The sequence below is a fragment of the Lineus longissimus genome, chromosome 16 (genome assembly GCF_910592395.1).
Source record: "Lineus longissimus chromosome 16, tnLinLong1.2, whole genome shotgun sequence".
NCBI classification, from domain to species: Eukaryota; Metazoa; Nemertea; class Pilidiophora; order Heteronemertea; family Lineidae; genus Lineus; species Lineus longissimus.
The window spans coordinates 5,325,682-5,340,374 of NC_088323.1; the positions used below are offsets into that span (position 1 = coordinate 5,325,682).

General features: G+C 40.5%; 1 protein-coding gene across 8 annotated transcripts in view; it reads left to right on the plus strand.

Annotated features, from left to right (window-relative positions):
* Positions 1-14,693, plus strand: part of LOC135500870 (histone deacetylase 4-like) — a 53,933-nt gene that overhangs the window by 24,477 nt on the left and 14,763 nt on the right. For 3 of the 8 annotated variants that reach the window (XM_064792537.1, XM_064792539.1, XM_064792541.1), the window contains exons 1-7: positions 249-956; positions 7,474-7,539; positions 7,829-8,052; positions 8,741-8,970; positions 9,467-9,579; positions 11,485-11,607; positions 11,793-11,905. In XM_064792537.1, the coding sequence (XP_064648607.1) occupies positions 755-956; positions 7,474-7,539; positions 7,829-8,052; positions 8,741-8,970; positions 9,467-9,579; positions 11,485-11,607; positions 11,793-11,905 (1,071 nt within the window). In that variant the 5' untranslated portion in view covers positions 249-754. Of the gene's footprint in view, positions 1-248; positions 957-1,421; positions 1,464-7,473; positions 7,540-7,828; positions 8,053-8,740; positions 8,971-9,466; positions 9,580-11,484; positions 11,608-11,792; positions 11,906-14,693 lie in introns of those variants that run through there. The other 5 variants (XM_064792542.1, XM_064792543.1, XM_064792538.1 and 2 more) reach the window with 4 other exon arrangements.

Consider the following 14,693-nt stretch of genomic DNA (forward strand, 5'->3'; position numbering starts at 1 on the left):
TGTGGCCAGAACATTTATCATTTACCTCCGACTTTTAATACTATTTTCAGTCTAACTTGGTCTAAGGATTCAGTACAAATGTATTAGATGATGCATGGACGCTTCTATCTAAACAGTATCAACTAGGATGTCATTGACTTTGTTTACCTGGAGACGCTAGAGACACCCTGTGGTGATATGGTGTACTAACTTTTGTCACTGTTGGCAGTATGGTATTGAATGGCAAGACGTGCTGAGGGCAGGGACGGTGTACGACAACGGGCATGTCTATCGTGAAGAACTTTGCAAAGAATCCGTAACAGTTTATACTTCACTTAATTGGATATTGCTAAACATTTGGAATCACATGGACTAGATTTATTTGGATTACAAACTTGTTTTTCTGCTGCTAGTAAAATGGAATATACTGCAATAGTTTACCTCTTTCATGCTTGGAAGGAACATCTATTTTTGTAACTGAAAACTTCCTTGATGTTAGCATTGGAGTAGGCTGATTTGATGAAACTGTCTTTTTTGGGGATGGACGATATTCGGAAGTATCATTGGAGATGTGTAATTTATCATTCTTGTATGAGAATTCATGCATGCTAAAATAGTTTAGAAGGATTTTTATCAGGTTGTTAAGTCAAGAAATCTTTCGACTTGGGCCGTCACTTGGAATTGAAGATGAACTGACAAATTTGCTCGAACATCAGATGTTGGTAAAAACATTGCGAATAAGACTTATAAATTTTGTGTTATTGACGATCGAGATATGAAGGTGATGATGACGCAGTACGCCCAACAGGTCCAGCCCATCTTGGTGCATCCTTACCCTTTGACGCTAGGTCGGGGGGAGACCCCCACGCCTCTTCTCACCCCGACCACACCGACGACCCCAACCTCGGCTACGCGGGGGGGAGTATTCAGTTTTCACCAGGGACATATACTTAGCACGGTACAAGAATGCTCACAAGGTAGGAACGTAGTAATAGTTAGTCCCAATTTCATGACAGGTTTGCTTCAAAACTGAACTTTTTGAGAAAACGTCTTGTCGAAATCTGTATTACTCTGCCCACAATTTTCAGTTAAACCCCACAGACAATGACCAAATTCCAACCCAATTCTCTCGTCAAAATATCAAGTGTTTATTTGTTGACAGCCTTATAAACAGGTCAAAGATCAGATAAACAACTATCGAAATCAGGTTGGAGAAGATTGAGGTTACAATACCACACTGCATATCACTGACGTCATTGTTTAAGGTAACTGCACTTAATATGACTGACGTCATTGTTGTTGGTGTTCTTTCCTGGAACAGGCCTATCCATTGATTATACATATTTTTGCTGTTTGGTTTATCAGCTGTTTAGGTTATATGGTCTGGTTTGGTCCAGATTCATAGAACAGATTGAATCATATAGTGGATAGTTAATTGCGGGACAGGTCCACCATACTATGACAGATCCATCTAGCAGCACTGGGTAACTATCCGAAAACATTTCTGACTTTCTGCTCCGTGTGTGGTGATTTTAATGGTTTTGACTTTTTTCCTCTGGCGAAAAACGTCCAGATTTCACGTTTTTAGCTCACCTCTTAGCAGAGGTGAGCTTATCCCATACCGTGGCGTCCGTCGTCCGTCGTCGTCGTCGTCGTCGTCGTCGTCGTCGTCGTCGTCGTCCGTCGTCGTCCGTCGTCCGTTAGCAGGGCACGTTTCGTAACTGTTAGAGCTATTGAGTTGAAACTTGGGACACATGTACCCTTATGTAATGACACCTTGGAGACCATGTTTCGGTCCGATTCGTTTCATGGTTTGGCCACCAGGGGGCCAAACGTTAAAAGTGAAAATATGCAATATCTCCCTTAATAGTAGTCGGGAAATTTTGAAAAAAATATGGTAGGTACTTCTAGCAAAGGTGCATCATATATCCTCCGGGTTTTTGATTTGACCTCCTTTTCAAGGTCACAGAGGTCAAATGGTGTAAATTGGCCGTTGGGATGTAACGATGGCACGTTTCTAAACTGCAATGACTATTGATACCAAATTTGGTACACATTTACCCCTTAGTCAGGTGATCTCGGGGACCGAAGTTTGGTCCAATATGATTCACCACTTGACCACCAGGGGGCAAAATCCAAAAACCTTAAAAATGTGATTATTCCTTAACTTCTTGCCCGATTGCCACCAATTTGATAACATGGGTACATCTAACCACCATACAGTATATGTCACACAGGTTTTTAATTTGACCTTCTTGTCAAGGTCACAGAGGTCAAATGGCGTAAATTCGCCGTCAGGCGGTAACTATGGCACGTTTCTTAACTACAATGACTATTGATCACAAATTAATTACACATGTACCCCTTGGTCAGGTGATCTCAGGTACCGAAGTTTGGTGCAATCTGATTTGCCGTTTGGCCTCCAGGGAGGGGGCCAAATCCTAAATTCTTGAAAATGCCATTATTCCTAGTAATGACTTGCCTGATTGGCACCAATTTTATATCATAGGTACATCTAATTCTAACAACCATTCAATGTGTCACCCGGGTCTTCTTTGATTTGACCTACTTTTCAAGGTCACAGAGGTCGAATGTACTGTAAATTGGCCATTTTGGGGAAATTGTAATTGCTCGGACCTACATCAAACCTAACACTACATGACACAATACCATGCTCTTTATCCATCTTTCCTCCACATGAGGTGAGCACAATGGCCCTGGCCATTTCATTTGAGCAATCAACTTTGAATGATTGCCATTTCTTTTATAGATTCTGTATTGCCGCTCTTAATGACAGATTGAGATTAATGATCTTGTTAATTACAAGTTGTCTTCCTAATTACGGCAGTGTGGAGATACCGAGAAATCTGTCATTTGATTCATCGCCTTTAGAAATATTTTGTGAAAAGTCATCCTGAATAAGTCTTTTCCACCTTTTAGTTGACAAATTAAAACAATAATACCATAGTTAACCTTTTTGCTGGAGTCATCAGGATTGAAACGATTTGCTATTAATGAAATCAGTAGTAGTTTTTACAACCAGGACTGAATCACCATTAGATCTGTGAAATTACCCTTTGGGAGATTCCATGAGTGCTCATATCTGGGAGTTCCAGATAAAAATATGATATTTCCTATTTAAATCGTTGACTAAGTGTCAGCTATACTACGATTGTGAAAAATACCATCAGTCGCAAATGACTTCTGCTTAAAAAGCCATTTTCTGCGATTCTTTGAACGAATCAGCTTCCATTATCCGTTTTAAGATAAGTCGTCGCTAAATATAGAATGCTGTCACCGGTTATGGCAATTTTTGATCTATTTTCGAGATGCGTAGAGCTATATTTGTCGCCGATGAATAGGTCGTTAATTGATTTGAGGATGCTTGCTAGGGAGTCATCGAGGGTCGCGAAGGGATGCTGGGGACGAAGGGATGCCTTTGAGGGTCTTGAAGGGGCTGCTTGCATGGAAGTCGTAGCGCTGAGGCCATTGAAAAAGAGGTCTATGTGATCGAAGAATGGGTCCACTATACTATATCTTGGTCTAAATACCGCATACCCGGTAATCTCCCGTGCTGTACATTGCATTACACTTCTACCTGAATTCGAGCTTGTCGGGATATGTTGATAATTATGATGCGTATTTCAGTATACACACAGCAGTGACGTGCAGTCAATCGGTATTCTGTCGCAGATCTAACCCAGTGACAATCCCGATTCAGGTCACAGCGGTTCATTGGCCTATAATTCTATGAAATTCATTTTAAAATTGAACACAGCTGGTTAATTTCAGACTTGCTTATTCATCTATCTTTTTGATATATTGAAAATTTTCTTCATTGACTACGGCCTCATATCTCGAAATCCCAGGCTTTTTGATGCCATCTGGTTCATCCTTGATATGATTTATGCAGGGTCATTGTCCTTGATACCAACCTCATCCCTAGCTGGCATTACTTCGAATATGCGTGAATGTGGCCTTGAAACTTGCTACAGTAGGGGATTTGAAAGTTGCGGTGCAGCCATCATGACCAGGTTATGATCTTCATATCATTTTGCCTGCGGTCTAGTCCTGTCATAGATATGTTCAAAGGGCACAAGAGTATGAATAGGTCTGCTAATTCAGCCCTCTGGGAATGTCAGCGTGCAAGAGAAGTGGAGCAAGCAGCGTGGTATATCCTCTGTACCATTTCCTTCCCAGGAGTTTTTAGTGTCAAGCCATACACGCTTGACTTCTGTTTCAAATCAAGGACATCTGGAGGTCCTGCCAGGTCACCTGACGTGGCTATTTTTAGCATCAGCGAGTGGAAATAATTACGTCCTATGAATGCCCAACTGCTTGGAAACAGTCCAGTAATTAAGTTCCTGGTTGTTAGGTTATTGTTGTGATTAGTGGCGACATATCCTAGTTAGGGGCCCCGTGGGTCATGTGAGGTTGTTCTATAAATAGAACGGCTGATGACGTGGCGGCTGTCACCGTGATAAAATCCATTGTGAAATACATGGACATGAAGTGCTGAATTAGGAGGCCTTGGCTTACCCTTTAATCACCAATAAGTCCCCAATAACTCTAAGAGGGAGGATGGTCTTTCTGAAAATGCCTGCATGGGTTAAAGTCAGTCAAAGATCATAAAATTTTATCAGGATTCCATTTTGACAACAAAGGTATTTACAGGGTACGAATTGTATCAGCTGTTGTATGGGTGTGAATCTGGGTGATAACCCAACACATGGATAACGGCATCGACGATTTTGCAACATCAGTTAGACTGATGATGATCGAGGTTGATGATGATGACGATGACGATGCTGGTGATGGCGATGATGATGATGGTGACGATCAGGAGAAGTACATCGCCCCCTTGGAGTTCACCTCAAAGTGTGGATGCCCCTACCTCACTAATAAGAATAGTCTTATCTCCGGGACAATTGGCCATTCTCACTCTGAGGTGAACTCTTACGGTTTATTGTAGGGCACTGTCCTAAGGGTCGTGCCACGGCCACTGCTGGTCAGTTCTAAATTTAGAATGTTATGGTGTGAGCATTTTTCCTATCGGTAGCTCATAGGGGGGTCAAGCCAAATGCCCACAGGCATCAACATGCTTTTATGTTTCGGTGTATAATCTCTAGTCCCTATGTTCTTGATACATTCCAAGTCTAAGCCAAGGTGCCCCGTAGGTATAAAATCATATAAACTTCAGGAATAGGCCTCAAGGGGTTAACTGGTCATTTCTAAATCTAGCTCATCTTAGTTATTTATAATGTAGAACTATTTCAGTTTGTGCCAAGAATATACTCTCTGGGAGAGGGGCTGGTGGTTGAGACTACCTGTATTGTGGATTAAAGGTGCACTGACCTCGAAGCAGTCGCTAAATCAGGTTTGCATGCTACTGTAAAGTATCCGCCAAAAAGCAATTTTAATCGATTTGACCAGCTGATGAGAGACCCTTTTGTCACACAGCAATTATTATCACAGGGACAAAAATCGCTAGTTTGTGCGCGATTGACTGCAAAGTGCAAAGAAATTTGATTTGAAAAACAGAAAGGAATTTTGTAATTGTTGGCGAAAAGCATCCCCAAGATGAAATGGACACTGCAATCCACAGATGGAATCCCAAAAAAATGTTAGTTGGATGAAGCGCAACTTATTTCAGTCAGGAGATAATAAAATACACCAGCTTAATTAGTGGGGGCAGTGCGCCTTTAATATTTGACCCATACCTTGAATGTTGTGGAATTCCACCACAGACATCATTGATCAGGGTAAGTATATTTGGATGGAGCTCTTCCCAGCAGAACAAGGATTTATTTTCGGGACCCCGTGGAATTTAATAATTTCGGCGTGTTTGAATTATAAATTGCAAACGAATAATTTTTCATTGGAGGAAAGGATCGGTTATGATTTTGAAGATTTTGAATGGCTGCTTCAAAATCATGGAATAGTTCATCGAAATTGTATACTGTTCAATAAAGATCTTATAGTTGTATTTCCAGTGAGATATACACGTACTTGAAATGTTCTCCAATTTGTTATAATAAGTTACTGAATTCGTTTTGCCAATTTCTCTGTGGAATGTTTGATGGTTGTTTATTTGAGGTAAGCTGTGAGAAAATTGCCGGGTTTTAATACAGTTTGTGTCAGTTTGGTGTGTCTTTCGGAGGGGATTTTTCCCAGCTTCCTGGTTAAAAAAGTACTGTCTCTATTCCTGATAAGCAACTTCCGCACCAAGTCCGGGGAAAATCCCATAGTTCTATTAAAATTATAGGTGGACTTCTTGAATCTCAGCAGCATTTTTCTGCACATGCATTCCAAAAGCGACCGTTTCTCCCCAGCTTGACCACCAAGGTTTTTGCATCCCAGCCTGGCTAAGTTTAAAGGGAAAATATTGAGACCATGATGTTCAGGATGTTTCTCCCCTTATACTTGCTGTGACCCGACTGGATAAAAAAACCATCATAGTGTTTTTATAGGTATTTGTTTACAGCTACATCCCTCTCATTCCTTCTGTATCCCCATGTTGTCCAACTTCCCCGTAGTCCAATGTAATCCCAAAATAATCAGTCACAGCGCTATTCCTGGCAGCGGATTGCGCTATTTCGGTCTCAGATCAATGAATTCTCACACTCCTAGCCCATCGATGACTTTGTTGTTAGCGCATAGCGTCGTGCTATGCTACGGTTATTGAAAACCGAAAGGTCAGTCGTTAATTATAACTCTGTTGACGTCATTTGGACTTCCTCGGGAATCACAACAACGACTGTGTGGGGTATTATTACTTGGCATATTGTATGTGCGTTTGTGCAATGCGATGATTCTGTGCCGCTGCTGTGGTTTTCCGACTCTGTTACATGATCTGTCAGTTTGTGAGAGAACAGCAAGGTCAGAGGGGAGTGTCTCAGTCAGGCTCGATTACAGATTGAAATGAGGAATTCATGAGATCATCGATGTTGACATTTATCGTGTAGAATCTCGTTATCATTCTTACAAGGACAATTCGATGACGCTGTTCTCATTTCTTAACTTTTTTCGACAACAACGTGAAGTGGTTACAGTGTAGAATGTATGGCCTACTTCTTGGAAAAATAACTTCAAGTTCTGGAGGAACGTTCAAGTCTAAATAAAACAATTTCTGTTACACATATTTCACCATCGTTCAAAAAGTGTTTGAGTTTGTGGATTAGTGTGTACTCTGTCTCCATTAGTATCATTCGCCTGTGATTGAAAACAAATCTGTTCTTTTTCGGATTTTTACAAATCGTACATTCTATTGATTGTCCTATGATGCCCCATCTGGTACATGTAGGTAGGTCAGCCTCCACCCTTCATAGTTTATAAATGCTTGGCACTTGTATTCTAGCTTTCAGTATTCTAAAACCATGTATTGTGTTCGACTGCTGCATCAGCCAGTGTTGAATTTTGTTTTTGGCAGCGTTTAGTTTTCGCGAAATTTGTTGACAAAAATTCTAACAGCGCATTTGCTTCTTCTCATTTCAGATCCCCTTGGCCCGCGGGAGTCCGCCATGGAGATAAATAATCACTTTGGCCATTTACAACGAAAAGGTAAGCAAACTTTGAAATGATGCGTTATAACAAAAGCATGACGGTCACCGAGATTACCAGTGGTTGCTTGCAAGCGATTTGTAACGTCCAATTGCAACGTCAGAATCGCGGATGTTGAAAACTGGGTTTCACATGGTCACCCGCAAAAGGTAACAGCCTATCATTTCAAACCAACACTAGCAAGAGGCCTTTTCTCACTTCTCACCTTTTCAAATTTTCCGACATTGTAACTTTTCACCACGATCGCTTTCCCCGTAGACCTTCATGAATGTCGTCCATGTCCTTGCAGAGATTCCCCATTCTCCTCCGCTCGGCTCTCCCGTCATGCGAGGTCGCGATCTTACCGCGGTAACAGGTGAGGGACAGCAGCTCCATCATCAGCTCTCCGTACTCAAACAGCAACAGCAGTTACAACAGCAGATGTTACTTCAACAGTTCCAACATCAACAGCAACAACTGCAGTTACAACACGACAAGCAGATACAGGATCACATTAAAGTCAGCTATATACAAGTAAGTCGAGCATCCCGCAAACAGGTGATTTTTGTCGCTGCAACATGAGAACATCATCAGCATCTCTGTCGTCATCAAACCAAGGGATAACTGGTTTTACCTGCAGAGGACCAATCTTTTTATCGCTGATCTTGGCGATAATCACCACATAAATTGCCTGTGTGCTGGGTAAAGCAAGGTTGGTTATATTGAAGAAAAAAGGTCATTTTGCAAAATCTGCAAAACTGAAACTCTGACGAAAATTCGTTGGTCTTAAGTATCAATTGGTCTAAAAAATTGGGTCTTGAACTTTTGGGCTGATTGCATCATGTCTCGGTCGCATCGGTGAAACGGGGTCATCAGCCGAAGAGGGTAATCAGCTGTTTTCTGGGTCAGACAGGTTTGTCGTCTAGGTCAGGTAGAGGCCAAGTGGATTTGCAGCTTATCAGGTGTTCATAGTCGTAAACTAGGGATCCAGTATAAAAATTTGGGAAAGTATTTTCTGTTTCAAGTTATTGCTTAAATGCTTTGGTTTCGTATTGAGATTTACATATGATTTATACAGTCTAAATCACAATTAACATCCCTTGAATCACGTCAGTGGTGTGTCACTGATCACTGCTACCCAGTGCATAGGTCGCGCGTAATATCCTTGATCTTTTTAATAGGTATTAAATGCAGTTTAATCAGTGAAACGAATATTTTTCAGAAGCAACAAGAGTTCCTCGAACAACAACAGAAAGATGAGGTCGACCGGCAGGTGCGAGAGCAGCGCGAATTGGAACGTCTCGAACTTATCAAGCACAAGAAAAAAGATGAACAAAGTGCGGTGGCGTCGTCAGAGGTTAAGATGCGGTTACAAGAATTCGTGTTAAAGAAAAAACAGCACGAGGCGGCCATGGGTAGTTTAAAAGGATCTCCGCCACAGTTGCGGCAGTGGTGAGTGTCGCGGCCACAGGATGGCGCTACTGTCCTTGTCCCTGCTGTGCAACCCTGTGTACAATGCTGGGATGTGTCCAAATTTCTGTAAATTTGCCTCAAGGCGGTCTGCTATCCAACATCACAGATCTGGATTGATTTTAGGTTCAAAACTTGAAAACATCTTATGAATTGTTGTGTCCGTCCCAGCATTAACCCTCTGTCTTTCTGTCCTTTCTTGTCTCTCTTTTTGTGATAATCACAAAAATCTTGTTAGCAACTTGCATATTCAATTGTGTCATCACCATGACCTTATTGCAAACAAAAATATTGGAAAAACTAAAGAATTTCATCATCTACCGAAATAAAAATCGTAAAAAGTTTACGTTTTTCGTAAATTTTCACCAAAGATTTGGTGTTTTCGCATATTTCCTCCCATCCCTTGCTTCTCCTTCCCCTCTCTTCATCTTGCTCCGACACCTTGTCTCTTCCGCAGTAACTCTGTCATATCTTCCAGGTACCACAGCTCCATAGACCAGAGTTCTCCGCCTCAGAGTGGCCTCTCACCTCCCTACCACCCGCGGCTGCTCGGTGCCTACGAAGAGGACTTTCCCCCTTTACGCAAAACAGGTTAGTCTCATTCTCATTCTTCGAATCATGTGGCTTTCATTTCCCTTTTTGTAAACAAAGTATTTTGAAACGCCAATCAAGAAGTTTGTTTCATTACCCCTTTATATTATGAAACCCCCTTTATGGATGAGCCTCATAGCCTGGTGGTTAACACTGCCGGGCCAGGTTTTGATACCAGCGAGGACCCAGGATTGTATTTCTGGATGAACTGGCGTTGCTTTCAAGGAACAAAAATTCCTGGCTTTTCAAAGTCAAGCGAATGAGACATAAAACCGAGCTTCTCTATATCACTGTAGTACAAAAAAGTCGTTTATGCTAATAATTGCTTAAAAGCATGAAAGTGAGAAAAAACGTGGGAGGGCGTTGGTAGAAATAGAATGACTCTAAGAATGACAAAATGTCAAATGTATTAGTCTATTTGTAAAATGCGAGAGTGCACATGTATCAAAGGTCATCCTATGGACTTTCTTCGACTTTCTCAACTTGTGTGTGGCATTATACTTTGAAATTGACATTTATGAAATTGACATTTAAGTTGAAACAATCCTTACACGGCGGTATTAGAAACCTTTCTCGACGGAACCATTATTCTCACATTAAGATTTTTCAAGACGCTCAAGTCGATATCTTAACATAGTCTCGCGATCTAAAAATGATTCTTAATATAGACGCGCGCGGCTAAAAATAAAGCGCATATTAAAAAGTTCTTCGAAACGGCCGTGATAGTCTAAGATTGCACCCTGTCACCGCTCTATCGCCACGGCAACAACATCATCTTCCTCATCAAGATCGTGTATGTTGCACTCAGATTCTTAGCTCTCGCTAAACCGCCTCTTTACGTTACCATGGCAACGGGCTATTTTCAGCCAATATTCCATATTGTGCATTGCTATATTTAGATGCGGCTAATGTCGCTTCCTTTGAGGCGAGTTAAAAATGGATCGGTGGCATTTAACCCCCCTATTGGCGACGCACTCTTGTTTTCATTGCCGATAGGCCCGAGGATAGGCCTAACCCACTATGGTGACATTTTACTTCCCAAACAAAACTATTTCTTTGTCTTATTCTGCTGATGGCAGGGAGATTGGCATTTTTCTACCTCATTAACGCAAACCCAACCTTTTTGAAAATGACAAGAAATGCAATTGAAATCAACAAGGCGTTCTCTACGGCAATTTTTTTAATCCCGTGGTTGAATTTCATATTATTTGATATTTTTCAGTCCTGATACATTTGTACAATTAATGTACTATAATAACCTTTAAAAAGCGATAGTTAGTAATCTTTACCTGTTGTTGTCGCTCACTATAATCAATAACTTCATACATTGTTTATTGATCTAATCACTATAATCAATATCTTCATACATTGTTTATGGATTTAAAAAAATTCCTGCCTCTGTATTGCAATATGATTTGTATCGGATATTGTAAATCGAAATGAAAGTGGGTTGATTGAGACTATGATATTTTGGGCGCACGGCCGATAATTCTAAAATTGAGTTGCAGATTGATCGCTGTTGCGGGTATTTTGAGAGGTGGTCTTTAAAAGTGGAACAATCAATCAATAGCGGATTGATCAAAAACATGAAAAATGTATTCTATCGGCTTGATCGTGATTGATCTATAGAAAAAATTGCGTGACAAGTTTTGATCTTAAGCGGTTAATATGTAGGGGGCAGTCGGGATATTTTATAGATTTATGTGTATTTGAGTGCCTTTTGTTTCAAAACTGTTTGAACCATCCCACTTTGAAGCCGACACCGTTAGTTAAAAATTTGTAATTTGTAATTGAATTTGAAAATTTCCAATTGTAGAATGTTATAACTGCAATACAGCATTGTGTATAATTGCATTTCTATTTTCCTGACCAACGATTCCATATGTTGTCTTCACCATCTTTCAGCATCGGAGCCAAATCTGAAAGTGCGCTCCGTACTCAAACAGAAGGTGATGGATCGCCGGAGTAGTCCGTTATTAAAACGCAAAGACAAAGGGGTGTTTCTAAAACGGAAACCGCCGTTAACGAGTAAGTAAGAAACACACTAGCCAAAGCAATATGTATTACACTCCTGAGGTAGTGACTTCAGAAGCTATATATTACACTCCCGAGGTAGTGACTTCAGAAGCCATATATTTCACTCCAGATATAGTGATTATATAACCAGCACTCTGTCTCTTTGACCTTAGATAACTCTGTCGTCTTTCTTTCAGTAGATACCACACTTTGTAATAGCAATCCAAATTCTGGGCCCAACTCGCCTCCAAATAGCGCAACGGGGGTGCTGCCATCTGACGCCAACCTCGGAGCTCTTCAGTCACAAGAGGTACGTTTAAAAATGTCGTATATTCTGTTGCGTGAGGAAATTTGCATTTGGAAGTTTGGTTGCTGAAGTTAATATTCTTGACATTTTGACTTTTAATTCTTGTTCTAGCAAAAATTTAGCTCAGTCTTATTGGAAGCATCTTCCTTAAATTCTTGGTTTGATGTTAAAAGTCATATTTGGTGACAGTCAAAATCTGTTGATTTTGATGTTGACAGTGCCAACGCGACGACATATTCTTGTTGTGCAAACGGGACGACAATACTACAAAACTTAAGTTATTTGCGATGTTTCTTAGAAGAAAGTTCGATATTGAGATGAAAATGGCTCATAAAAACACACCTGAATACTTAAACAATTTCTCAGAATGAACTTGTTGTATGCGTTATCTGTTACCAAAGTTGGAAGAAAAAATTAATTTAAGAGAATGAGAGTTCATGGAGTGGTATCAGAGGTATTGAGTATAAATAATTTGAAATGGGAATGAAAATTGAGATTTTCGGTTGTATGTTTGTATATTTTAGGACGGGATATTTGTTGCTTGAAACTTGTCAATATTGTTATCACTAACATGCTTGCTTAATCAAAATGTCTTGTTTGAGACGGAGTCAATGGAAATATCTGTTTCTTTTCAACCCAGCCCTCGAAAGGCTTTTCCACTTTGCCCAAGTCCTGCTTCTCTCAAGTATAAAATTGATTGGACGTAACAACCAACCTGATTGGCCATTGCACACTGTCAGTTGATAATTGACCAATCACCTTTCCCTTTACAAATTTCAAATGTTGAAAATAATCTTGCTGATGTTATACTTGGCCTTGTACTCAGATTGAGTAGAAGTACTTTGATTTTTCCATTGACTCTGACTCCAGTATCAGAGATGTATGGGTTCTCTGTGATTTATATTTTGGTAAAAGTATAATGTAGTTCCTCAGTTTCTCCATAGAGGGTGACAGTGGGACCCATCTAAAAATCATGAGATTTTCAGACTTCACAAACTGACGATTTCCTGATTCACACCTTTGCCCTAGGTAGTCAAAATGTGGAACTACAGCATATTTTCCTAAATAAAATGAAAATCATTTGAGGATACTTACCCTTTAAATTTGTCCGACTAGTTTCTTCTGCTCCACTCATACCTTAGTGCATTGATGGCAGTGAAAAGTTTCAAATTTAGCTCAGCAGAATTAGAATTTTTAAATTTTTAAATTTATTTCATGTTTTTCCTTTTCCTTTTCTCGTCGCCATTCATTGGTAACTGGTGACTAAACGTCCAATAACAACACCATTCTGTACCACCTACGCATCATCAAGGTGCCATAGCTCACACTCAAAAGGTTTCATGCTCAGAGCAGCTAAATGTCAACGAGTCCTCGTCTCAGTCTCTATATTGATTCTTTCATAGGGACACTGCCATCAGTTTGAAAAGGTTGAGTCATGTTTAATGTGCTTTTAGCTTTCTCCGTTTGTCTGGCTTTCTTCGCTAATATCATCTAGTCGTTATTTTTGGGATACAGGTTTCTTCAGGGTGAATGATCCTGAGAAGGTTAGGGGTGGGCCTTCAAGAAGATATGATTCAGCTTCAACATTCTGAAGGTCAAATATTGACCCATAAGGCTGCCCTGCTTGAAGAAGGTTTGACCTTGAACTTCGACATCTTGACCTTGAAATTCCACATCTTGACCTTGGATGATGTCGCCACAGATTGAAATCCAGTGCAACGAAAGTTTTAACCTTGAAATTAGAGTTCATGTAGGTCAAAGATTAACTCGACCTAATCCTAATCGTCAAAGGTGTTAGCGCAGCTTGAAATGTGATTGTGAGCTATACAATTTTTGACCTTCACCTTAGTACATGTAAGTCAGATATTGAATGGGCCTGTCATTGTAAAAATCTGGAAGTTTTTATCCATTTGGGGGGTGGGGTAATCTGGAGAAGTGGGGGATTATTTATGAGGCCAAATTCAGCCACTGCAGTACTGCCCTGCGTCGTGTTCGAGTGATGTCGATAGGGATGGTTCATTCCAGTTACCAGTATCCCAGACAATCCTAGCTGAGTTGTATTTGTATTGTTGCAAACATACTAACAGGATGCCACGATTTTCCTTTACTTAACATGCTACTACACTGCAATAATATTTATAGACCCATATCAGCGGTCGCGATTGGATAGCTTAGCTATTTAGTTTAGGTACTCAAACGCATTACTTAAGATTAGTTTTCAATATGTTTGACCCCACGCATCATGTTTAATGGCATGTTTTGTCATATTTAATTATGAACTAGCATGCATGTGTCAACTAAGGTCACAGGCCCAAATCCTGTGTTACCCAAAACATTGCACAATTTTCAATACGTAGAAAAAAGTCTGTACGACTAATCCACTTCGACGAAAAAAGATTTTGTTATTTTGAGTCTTCCCAGGACCCCTACTGTTAGAATGAGCTGATCCCAGATCAGTGCATTTGGGATTGTTTCATTCTGACAAGGGGTGGTGGGAGCTCTTTAATGTCTCTTAGTATTGTAAAGTACCGTAACTTCTACAGTCTTCTGCAATAGAATATTGTACTATTAAACTGACTATTGGACAGAATTAGGCATTTCCAAATTTTGTGAATTTACCCCCAAAAAGTGTATAAGCATAGCAGCTACTGGTCAGTCGACGTCAATCTGGCCCCCACTGAAGGGCGTTTCTGATGTTTCGTACTGATTTCTGCTTGAATGTGATCACAGCACCGCTATGCCCGCACCACAGCGCTTCTAAATCTTAATCCACGCCGCCACACACAGCGCC